Source organism: Diabrotica undecimpunctata, unplaced genomic scaffold (assembly GCF_040954645.1).
Source record: "Diabrotica undecimpunctata isolate CICGRU unplaced genomic scaffold, icDiaUnde3 ctg00003070.1, whole genome shotgun sequence".
Lineage (NCBI taxonomy): Eukaryota > Metazoa > Arthropoda > Insecta > Coleoptera > Chrysomelidae > Diabrotica > Diabrotica undecimpunctata.
The window spans coordinates 5,858-16,442 of NW_027314270.1; the positions used below are offsets into that span (position 1 = coordinate 5,858).

A 10,585-nucleotide genomic window follows, 5' to 3' on the forward strand; every position below is an offset into this window, starting at 1 on the left:
ATATTGATATAACTCAAAGTTGAATCTATCTTATTCTCCATATATTATTGCCACAAATGAGTCCTAATATTCTTCTCAATATTTTTCTTTCAAAAGTTAAAATAAAGTAAAATAAAAGGTAAAATAAAGTTCACTGTTTTTCTGTCATGATCCATGGTTTTGCGCCATACGTGGCTATGGGTCGTATGCTTTTATATATTTTAAACTTTATTTCCCCATGGGTGTAGTTGTATCTAAACATCTGCGACAAAGAGAAGTATGTAGTATAGTAATCCCAATATAAAAGTTGGGTCTAACAGTTAAATACTGTACTCATATATACCTAATGCATTTATTAAATACTATATTAATTTACTACAAAACTAAACAATAAATATGTCTTAAATAAAGAAACAACCAGTAACCATGCAGTCTGTTCTATTTTTGATGATGCCGAGTCTATTGTTGGAACACTGGCATATATTACTCTATCGTTAACTGCTTGAACAGGTCTAAAGTTGTGATTTATTTTTCCAGCGTTGCCGGTAATCAAACGAAATACTTGCAACTAAAAACAAAAATAAATATTAATACAGTACTGTTGTACAGATTGATCTTAAGTCTAATCTAATATGAGACTAATGATCATGAAATCATGAACAATAATGAAAAATATAAAGGTATAAAAGTCAGAACAAACAAAAGGTATTTAAATAAAGAAATTGGACAGAGGAACAGATTTAGCTCATTTCTTTTTAATATTATAATCATGTAAAAATAACAAAAAGCGAACTAGTATGCTAGTCAAATAAATAAGGGAGAGGCTGGAACAGTGGCCAGTCAGGTACAGTGGCCACTTTTAAATATGTTGTTGTTGGTTGATAGATACAGACGCTCCATCTAGTACAAACGCTAACAATTTTAGTCACAGTAATCGCTTACTACGCTTGACCCCTGCACCATCGTTTCCAGAACCATTTTGTATACGAACCTGTTGAGAGGTGTTTTGTGTAGAAGTAATAGGTAAGTTTAAACATCTTCTTAACCAATAATAATATACATATTAAATGTTCTGTATGTTTTGTGGTATACACTATAGTATTTAAAACTTGCAGGTGATGCAAATTATGATCTATCTTCAAAGTAGTAGATTTTAGGTTATGCCTCCTAAACAATGAGCTTTTGGTACAGTGGTCACACACTTAAGCAGGAACAGTGGCCACTGCTTTTGAAAAAAAAGTGGTGGCCACTGTTCCTACATACGTTTGTAAAAAGCAGTGTTCATTGTTCTTTCTTCAAAAAATATCAAAAATAATTTTGTTTCAGATAGTAATATGCCACGGAAATAGCCCGGTATTGGAAAAACTACAGATGAAAATATGAGAAAAGCGATTTATGATGTTTGGGAAGGTGGATTATTACAATAGGCTGCTGCTTTAAAATACGACATTTTACGCACTACGTTTAGGAGATATTTTAAAAAGTGCAACGAAAATAAAAATAATATAAATTGGACTTCAGATGTTCTTGAGGGAGCTCCAAGATTGACCCCAAATTATGGTATCAATCAAATTTTTGCTTCTACCGAGGAAAAAGAACTGAGTAATTATTTACAGACGATGACCAAGCTTCATCATGGTTTCAATCCGAAAGGTGCCAGACAACTAGCTTATGATTTGGCAATTGCTAACAGGAAAAAATACCAACTTCATGTGAAGAAAACAAGATGGCAGGCAAGTTTTGGTTTACAAGTTTTATGAAACGAAGTTCAAAATTATCATTTCGATCAGCAGAAGTAACTTCACTAGGTAGGGCAATGTGGTTTAATCGACCAGTCGTTGCAAATTTTTTTAGTAATCTTAAGAAGATTTATGAAAAATATGCATTAACGCCTAGTCAGGTATACAATGTTGACGAAACAGCACTAACAACTGTGCAAGATACAGGAAAAGTAATAGCCAAAAAGGTACAGAAACAAGTAGGCCATATAGTGTCAAATGAAAGAGGCACTTTGGTAACCATGTGCAATGCAATAAACGCTATAGGTTATTCGATTCCGCCGTTTTTAGTGTTCCCTAGGAAATTTTTTAAAGATTATATGGTTAAAAACGCACCTCCAGGCTCCCAGGGGCGTGCTGCACCATCTGGATGGATGACAGCAGAATTATTTGAACAGTGGATGATACATTTTGTCAAACATACTAACCCTACAAAGGAATCTCCCATTTTACTAGTCATGGACAACCATGAGCGCCATGTTTCTTTAGCATCTATTAAATTTGCAAAAGAAAATAATATAATCTTGTTGACTTTGCCGCCACATACTAGTCATCGCCTTCAGCCACTAGATAAAGCTGTATTTGGTCCTCTGAAGAAATATTACTCACATGGTTGTCAAAATTGGTTATTGAAAAATCCTGGATAGAGGATAACAATTTACGACAGGCAGAGATTTTGAGCGACGTTTATCCACTTGCTTTTTCTCCCAAAAATGTGGTATCAGCTTTTAAAGCTACTGGGATATTTTCATTTAATGATAACATTTTTAATGACGATGATTTTATGGCTTCAACCGTAACAGCCATGCCAAACATACATCAAGAAGAACAACAACCAAATAATTCAAATGTTAGCGATATACCACAAATGGACATTCAGTTCCCTTCAACATTAACTTATCCAGATCAAATACCAGAAACAAATCAGAAACATCCATCGGAAATAACACCTGAAAAGAAAACTGTTTCTTATGAAGCGATGGCAACATCCAAGGACACACCCGAAAATCGATTTATTTCCCCTGTATTACTGTAACCATACCCTAAAGCTACCTTATTGCCGTTAAAAAAACAAAGGAAAAAGAAGACTACTAAAATTTTAACTGATACACCAATTTATAAAAGAATAGAAGCGGAAACAGCAGAAAGAATATCAAGGCAAAGTAGAATGAAGAGAGCTAAGACAACAGTAAAAAGAAAAATTGATAGTTCAAACAAGTCGAATAGAAGTAATGCAAAGAAAAATAAAAGCATATCCAGTGATGACAGTAACAGTGACATTGAATTGTCTGATGTTGTGGATTCCGACGATGTTTATTTTCAGAAGTAGATGTAATTTTTGACGAAGACATATCCTCACGAATGGTGGAAGTGAATTCATTTGTTCTCGTGAGGTTTCAAACAAAGAAAACTTCAAAATTTTATGTTGCACAAGTTACAGAAGATTTTTCTTCTGGTCAAGAATACAATGTAAATTTTCTAAGGCGTCACGGAATACAGTTTTCATTACTTACAGTTACAGATTCTGCCACAATTACAAAAGAAGAAGTTGAACTCATTTTACCTCAACCAAAAAGTGCTGGAGCAACACAACGAACAGCAAATTTGTTTACTTTTAAAGCGGATTTATTATCTTATAATATTTGTTAAAGATTATTATTACTTTCTTTTTATGAATATTACAAATAAAAATATAAGAATTGCAAGTAATGACCACTGTACCTTACCTTTGTGGCCACTGTACCGTCTAGTTTGGTACAGTGGCCACATTTTTTGAAAAAACAAAATTAGTTACTCCTGCATAACCTGTATTTTATTTGGGATTACAGAGTACATTTTTAATTTACCAAGTGCTTTGACGTTGTTTGAGTTGATACTCATTAATATATTATGATTTATATTAAAGTTATATTGAATTTACTCGAAAGGTGGCCACTGTACCAGCCTCTCCCCTATATCTATTACATTTATTTTTTAGATTTCATAAAACAGTACACATGTTGAAAGTCAAAGTCAATTTTTCTTACAAAAATGTCAAAAAGACAACTTGCCTCCTTCCAACAAGGCACGATAGTACAATAATTATTTTATTTATAAATTTTGACACGCAAAACAAAAGATATATTTACTTACTTGTTCGTGGGATAGCGGAATGGTGTGAGCAAATTCAATCCACGTAACAACTTCTGAACATGGAGGAGTTGTTAAGGAACCTTTGTAAGTAAAGTACTTGGCCCTATCGGTGGTAGTAAAATCATTCAAAGAATTAAAGTTGACTATTTCCACACTGGAGTTCATATTCTCTACCTGTGGTAGTTCGTGTTCAAATTTTTCATATTTTTTGTTTTCCGTGCGAGTAATCTAAAAACAAAAAATGTATGAATTTTGTAAATTCTATTTATTTGTAATGTACAATAATTGTAACTGATCATTTTATTTCTTGCTATAGATAGATAGATCTAAATACATACAATATAAAGAAAGTAGACTATAAATTTTTGATATATTGTTTAAGTAACATTTTGAAATTATTGAGACTAGTACATTTTTCAAGGAAGCTTTTAAAAAAGAGCGAATTCATCGTACTTTTTATACATAGTTCTAGGTACGTATATGTCATCTAAACCTCGGGTATTATAAGAATGAATACTTTTGTTGAAAGAAATGAATTCTTAAAAATATTCAGGTGATAAGCCATTTACTATTTTAAAGACCAAAATCATGGTGAAATAAAACAGTCTATTTTCAACAGAGAACCAATTTAGAGTATTTAACATCGTCCCAATTGGGGTACGGCGATTTGTTTTAAGAATTATTTTCATTCCACGGTTCTGTAATTTTTGTAGCATTTTAAGTTTGTTAAGGTTAAATAAATATAAGATTGATAAGCAATAGTCAAAATGAGGTTGAATAATTGTGTTATATACTGTTATTTTTGACTACATTGATAAATTTTGAGATATTCTACTCAGAAAGTAAAGTTTTTTGTTATATTTTTTTATGAACGTACTCGAAGTGACTCTCAAAATTCAGAATATTGTCAAGCTGGAATCCCAAATATTTAACTGTTGTGACAATTTCAATTTTTTCATTATTAATATTAAAATTTATGATTTCAGAATCAAGCAACCTATATTTATTATGTTTGTTAGTGAAAACCATTGCCTTTGTTTTTTTTCACATTTAACTTCAGTTTATTCATTTTTAAATATTTATTAACCATATCTAAAATAGTGTTCATTTTTTGAATAGCTACAATAAAATTTTCATCACTACAACAGATTAGAGTATCATCGGCAAAAAGATTAGTAAATTCACAAATTACAAAAATATCGATATCGTTAATGTACAGAATAAATAAAAGGGGGCCTAATACACTACCTTGAGGAATCCCTGTATTACTATCCATTTCAGATGACAATTGGTCTTTAAATCGAACTTTTTGTTTGCGATCTTGTAAATAATTTTCTAACCACGCAATTACTGCACCTCCTATACCACACTGATTAAGTTTAGAAATCATTATTGTCCTGTCAATGGTTTCAAAGCTCTTTTTAAATCAAGAAATACACCGACTACGACCTTATTTTTATCTAAATTACTCTTTATGTGACATAATGTAACTTGTAACGAGGGATTCACAAGAGAATTGTTTTCGAAAACCTGATTGATTATTAATTAAAATTTTATTTTTTGTTACATGTTCTAATAATTGTTCATAAACAGCAATTTCTAATATTTTCTCTATAAGAGGTAAAGTATTGATTGGTCGGAATTCTTCAGCTTTGATAGTGTTGGATATTTTTTTGAATAGGAGTGATGGTGCTTATTTTTAATACATCAGGAATTCTACCCGTAGTAAGAGATGTATTAATTAAATTTAACATAACGTGTCCAATGGTTTCAAAAACATCCTTTACCATTCTGCAATTTAACGTTTCATGTAGTGAGAATTTATTATCTAAATTGCCAACAATTTTTCGCAAATCCAAAATAGAGAGCTCTTCAACTTTTTCAAAATTTAAATTTAGATTACTATTTAGATTACACCATATTTCAGAATTATCGATACTTTGAACAATACTTTCAATGCTTTCAACAAAATACTCTGTGCTAGCTATTTCTACGCTGTTTGTTAACCGTTTTAGGCCAGTAGTAGTTTCAAAGATTACAGCGTTTGGCATTTCTCGACTATTATCATTGATTAATTTTTTTAAAGTTTTCCACATTTGTTTTTAATTGTTTCTATACCTGTCTATTTTGTTAAAATAGAACCGCCCTTTTTTTAGCTTTAGCATATTTACTACCTTATTTCTATGTCTCTTAAAAACCTGCCATTTATGCTGTTTTTCAATGACGTCAATACATTTTTTGAAATCTTTATAAGCCCTATCACGTTGTTGAATTTGTTTAAATACCTCATAATCAAACCAAGGTAATTTTGATTGAAACTGGCATGTTACAATTGGTATTATCTCATTGATTACATTTTCACAAGTTTGCAAAATTTCCTGGTAAATGATATTAAAATCAGCAGAATCTATTTTAAAAAGTTCCGTGATAAACATTGCAATTTAGGGCCCTTTTGCTATAATATTTGTCTTCTTTAGAAGCTTTTATAATATATTTGCTTTTTCCACCAACTCTAATATCCCCTATTAGATGGGGCAATGAAGCAGTCAAAAGCCCAAAACCCACCAAATTTTTGCAGTAGGATGGATCTTAATGAAATTTTGTAAATAAAAATGCTGATGTGGAAATGAAAATTGCATTATTGGACAAGGAAAATTAATTTTCCAAAGTGCATTTCGAAGTGATGAACAATGCTAAATTTGTAATTCGAAAATAATTGACGGAAATGAGTTCAATATTACTACTCAGGGGTTTTTATGGTAACTGAACACGAATATCATGACGGCGATAGTCTCCGAGGTACCTGGTGTACCTAGATCTCGTCTCCTTGAGTTTTTGATACAAATTCTAGTAACGAGTTTACACTGACTTTGTATCAAATTTTTGTAAAAAACTTCATTACCTCGTCCATTGCTTCATTACCTCGCCTATGTTACTTTTGGTCTATGAACGATCGTACTTTACGAGTCGGGAAAGGACACAAAGATAAATCAAAGCTATACCTATAACAAAAGTCCATTGTATGAGTCGAAAACGAAACATCAGAGAAGTTCAACATAATGAGAGGAGTAGAGGAGTACGTCAGGGTTGTGTGCTATCACCCCTCCTATTTGGGGCGTTCTATTTAAAGAACCATTATACAATGTAGAGGACGGAATTATAATGAAGAAATGATAAATAACCTGAGGTACACGGATGACATTCTCCTCATAGCGTATAGTGCAAAGGGGCTTCAGAGAATTAGAAACCGTCTAGCGACAACGTACTGTGATCATGGTATGAAGATAAACTGTAAAAAACGCAAACACTGACTATTAATAAGAACGACTTTCTTGTTCATGATTGGTCGAAACCAGGCTCGAGGAAGCACTTCAAGACCTTACAATTTACTATGATAGAAAGTCTCTAAAGCCTAACTTCACCACAGCCCAAGTCTGCTCTTTTGACCTAAGATCGAGAGAGACAAAAAGAAAGTTAATGATCGAATGGAACGGACACCAACTGGAATACGCGAAGCATCCAATGTACTTCAGAGTAAAGAGACACTGGACAGAACACTTACATATAAAGCACACTGTCAAAAGACTGTTCTGAAGGTAGCATTCCGTAACAACGTACTTCGTACACTGCGCTTCTCTAAATGGAGCGCCCAGCAGAACGCTCTCCTAACTACAGCCAAGGCTCTCAGCTTCTCCACAGGCGAGTAGGCATGACTGTCTGGGGTAGATCGGTAGAAAAGTGGACGTGGCCCTAAACGAAGCATGCCGATTAGCAACTGGGTGCCTAAAAGCAGCGCCACTAGACAAACTATATCAGTGTGCGGGAATCGACCGACCAGACCTGTGACTGCGAAGACGAACCACATGTGATGTTCAGTGCGGAAAAGCACTCACACGACGACCTGCGGCTGAAATTTAGGAAAGGTTTTCTCAGTGGCGTTCCTGTGGAACTTCCAGACTGGTATCCCCCGAAACCAAACACACCGACTGGTTTGAACTGCGACTGGAGGACTGAACCAAATGAGATCGGGCGTAACTGCTATGTGGAGGAGATCAACAAAACAACAGGAGGCCAGCTTGATGAAAATAACCCCTTATGTACGTGTGGCCAACGACAGGACATGGATCACCTGCTCCAGTGTAACCACTGCTGGTGAACGACCTTTGGAAGGCCAATACCAAGGCAATAATTTGTATTCGATTCTGGGCCGAAAACTTGAAATGATCACGCTTGGACACAAAAAAGTAAAAGTAAGTAATATGAACGACGTCGACAACACACATTTAATCTCAACAATGTAGATCTCTCAATAGCGGAGACAATGATATACTGGGATACTGCTTAAATAAAGATTGGGAACACTCAACCAAATGAGATCGGGCGTAACTGCTATGTGGAGGAGATCAACAAAACAACAGGAGGCCAGCTTGATGAAAATAACCCCTTATGTACGTGTGGCCAACGACAGGACATGGATCACCTGCTCCAGTGTAACCACTGCTGGTGAACGACCTTTGAAAGGCCAATACCAAGGCAATAATTTGTATAATAAGATGTCAAATCAAAAAATCAAGAGGAACATTCAATAAGATGCGTAAAGTGCTCTGTAATCTCTTTCTCAATATCCATACGCGGGAGTTTAACATGACTGGTGGACTAAAAAAATTATAGAATAAATATTCTATCCTCAATTTAATCCTATATTCATACTCATTGAAATTTGGCAAAGTTAATTATTAGATTAGGTAGGTGAAAGTAGAAAAATTTTGATAATACTTACATGATACAAAAAAGAGAGAACTGTTAATCCGTCATCGTCAGCAAGAGCATTTGAAAAGTTGCCATAATCTTCTTTGTAAAATACTAAATGAGTTTCTAAAGGGTAACTAAAAGAAAAAAAAACATGATAATGACAATATTTATATTTTGATTTAAAGTCAGTGGCGGCTCGTGACCTACCCGTATGCGGGTATTTATGCATCAAATTTAGGGAAATTTCAAATGTTAATATTATTTTGATAGCGTATGTTTTAAAGAAGTTCCATCATTTGGCAAATATTTGCATAGTTATATTTAGAATTCGTATCAAGGGTACTAAAACTAAAATAATAGTAATCAGCAAAGGACCAACCGTATGTAAAATAGAAATCGATGGCATCAGTATTAAATAAGTAATGTAAATAAAATACCTCGGAATTACACTGTCCAACTATAGAGACCTGGAGAAAGAAGTGAGAGATCAAGTACAAAAAGCAAATAGACTGGCACGATGTCTTAATAACACTATATAGCGAAACCGACATATGAACACTGAGACGAAGTCAAGAATTTATAAAACCGGTGTAAGAACAATAATGACATATCCCTCAGACACAAGACACAACCCAGCCACAACACAAAGACTACTGGAAACGGCAGAGATGAAAGTACTAAGAATAATTACAGAAAATACCCTGCGAGATCGAAAGAGGAGTGAAGACATTAGAAGAAAATGTAACGTACAATGTATAAACGAATGGACACTAAACAGAAAAAAGAATGGAATAACTACATAAGCAGAATGGGGGAGATCCGCGTAGTCAAAATAGCAAGAGGTAGATCACCAATCGGTAGAAGAAGTAACGGACGACCGCGTAAAAGATGGAGTGATAACCATCTATTGAGGTATCAATCCACCAATGAACGAGAAGAATAGCTTATAAAGAAGAAGAAGAAGAAGAAGATGAAAACGAAGAAGAGGAAGAAGAAAGAAAATAAAGGCGCAATCAACTCAGTACATTAAACGATATAGATGTTAAATAATAACTAGTATAGAAGAAAAATTATGTTGAGTAACCCAGATTGCCGCACTATAAGTTCGATAGGAAATAGGCTAAGAGCATGTTTAAAAGTGATACATGCTAGAAAATATAGAGAATTAAAACAGGATATTAACGGAACTTAATTTGAATTTCGATATAGTGTTGTGATCAAAGGCAGGGAAGACTACACATACGGTGGAGTAGGTTTCTTAATCAACAAGAAGAGAAAATCTCAAATTAAAATAATTGAGAGCATATCAGACAGGGTTACATACATGGTCTTAAAACTAAGTCCAAAAACTAAAATAAAGATCGTGCAAGTTTATGCTCCAACTGAAAAAGCAACCGATGAGGAAATAAATTCTTTTTACGAAGACGTTAAAAAAGCTATAGACAACAGCAAAGAATCCAAAATAATAATAATGGGAGACTTTAACGCCAAAATTGGAAGTAAGATTGAAGACTCTGAAAGCAAGATTGGAAATTTTAGTTTAGATTATTTTTAGAAATTAAATAGTTAGAGCAAAAATAAATATTAAAATGAAAGAAGAGAGAAAAAGGATTAAAAAAACAACGAGGATAGATGCCTTTAAACTAAGAACAAATAAAGAGCAATTCCAAGAGGTCTTAGCGGATAAGTTCGAATCTGATCCTTCACATAATCAAGATCAAATTGACGAGATTAATAAAAACATAAATAAAAACCTTCTTGCAGCAGGACTACAGGTGGCAAAGAAAACAAGGACTAAAGAAGACAAAATAAGCAATGAAACTAAACAGATAATGACGGAAAAAAGACAACTACTAGCGCAAAACAAACGCCATACTCAAGAATACAGAGAACTTAACAAAACAATTAGAAAAGAACTAAAACGCGACTCTGAGATAGCGCGT

General features: G+C 33.6%; 1 protein-coding gene across 1 annotated transcript; it reads right to left on the minus strand.

Annotated features, from left to right (window-relative positions):
- Positions 1–323: 323 nt before the first annotated feature.
- On the minus strand, positions 324–8,776 carry LOC140432161 (carbonic anhydrase 9-like; the record flags this gene model as incomplete). Its single annotated transcript, XM_072519995.1, has 3 exons — positions 324–547; positions 3,891–4,118; positions 8,671–8,776. Coding segments are annotated over 3 exons (535 nt in total), but the record flags the coding sequence as incomplete, so codon positions are not given.
- Between the last annotated feature and the right edge of the window lie 1,809 nt (positions 8,777–10,585).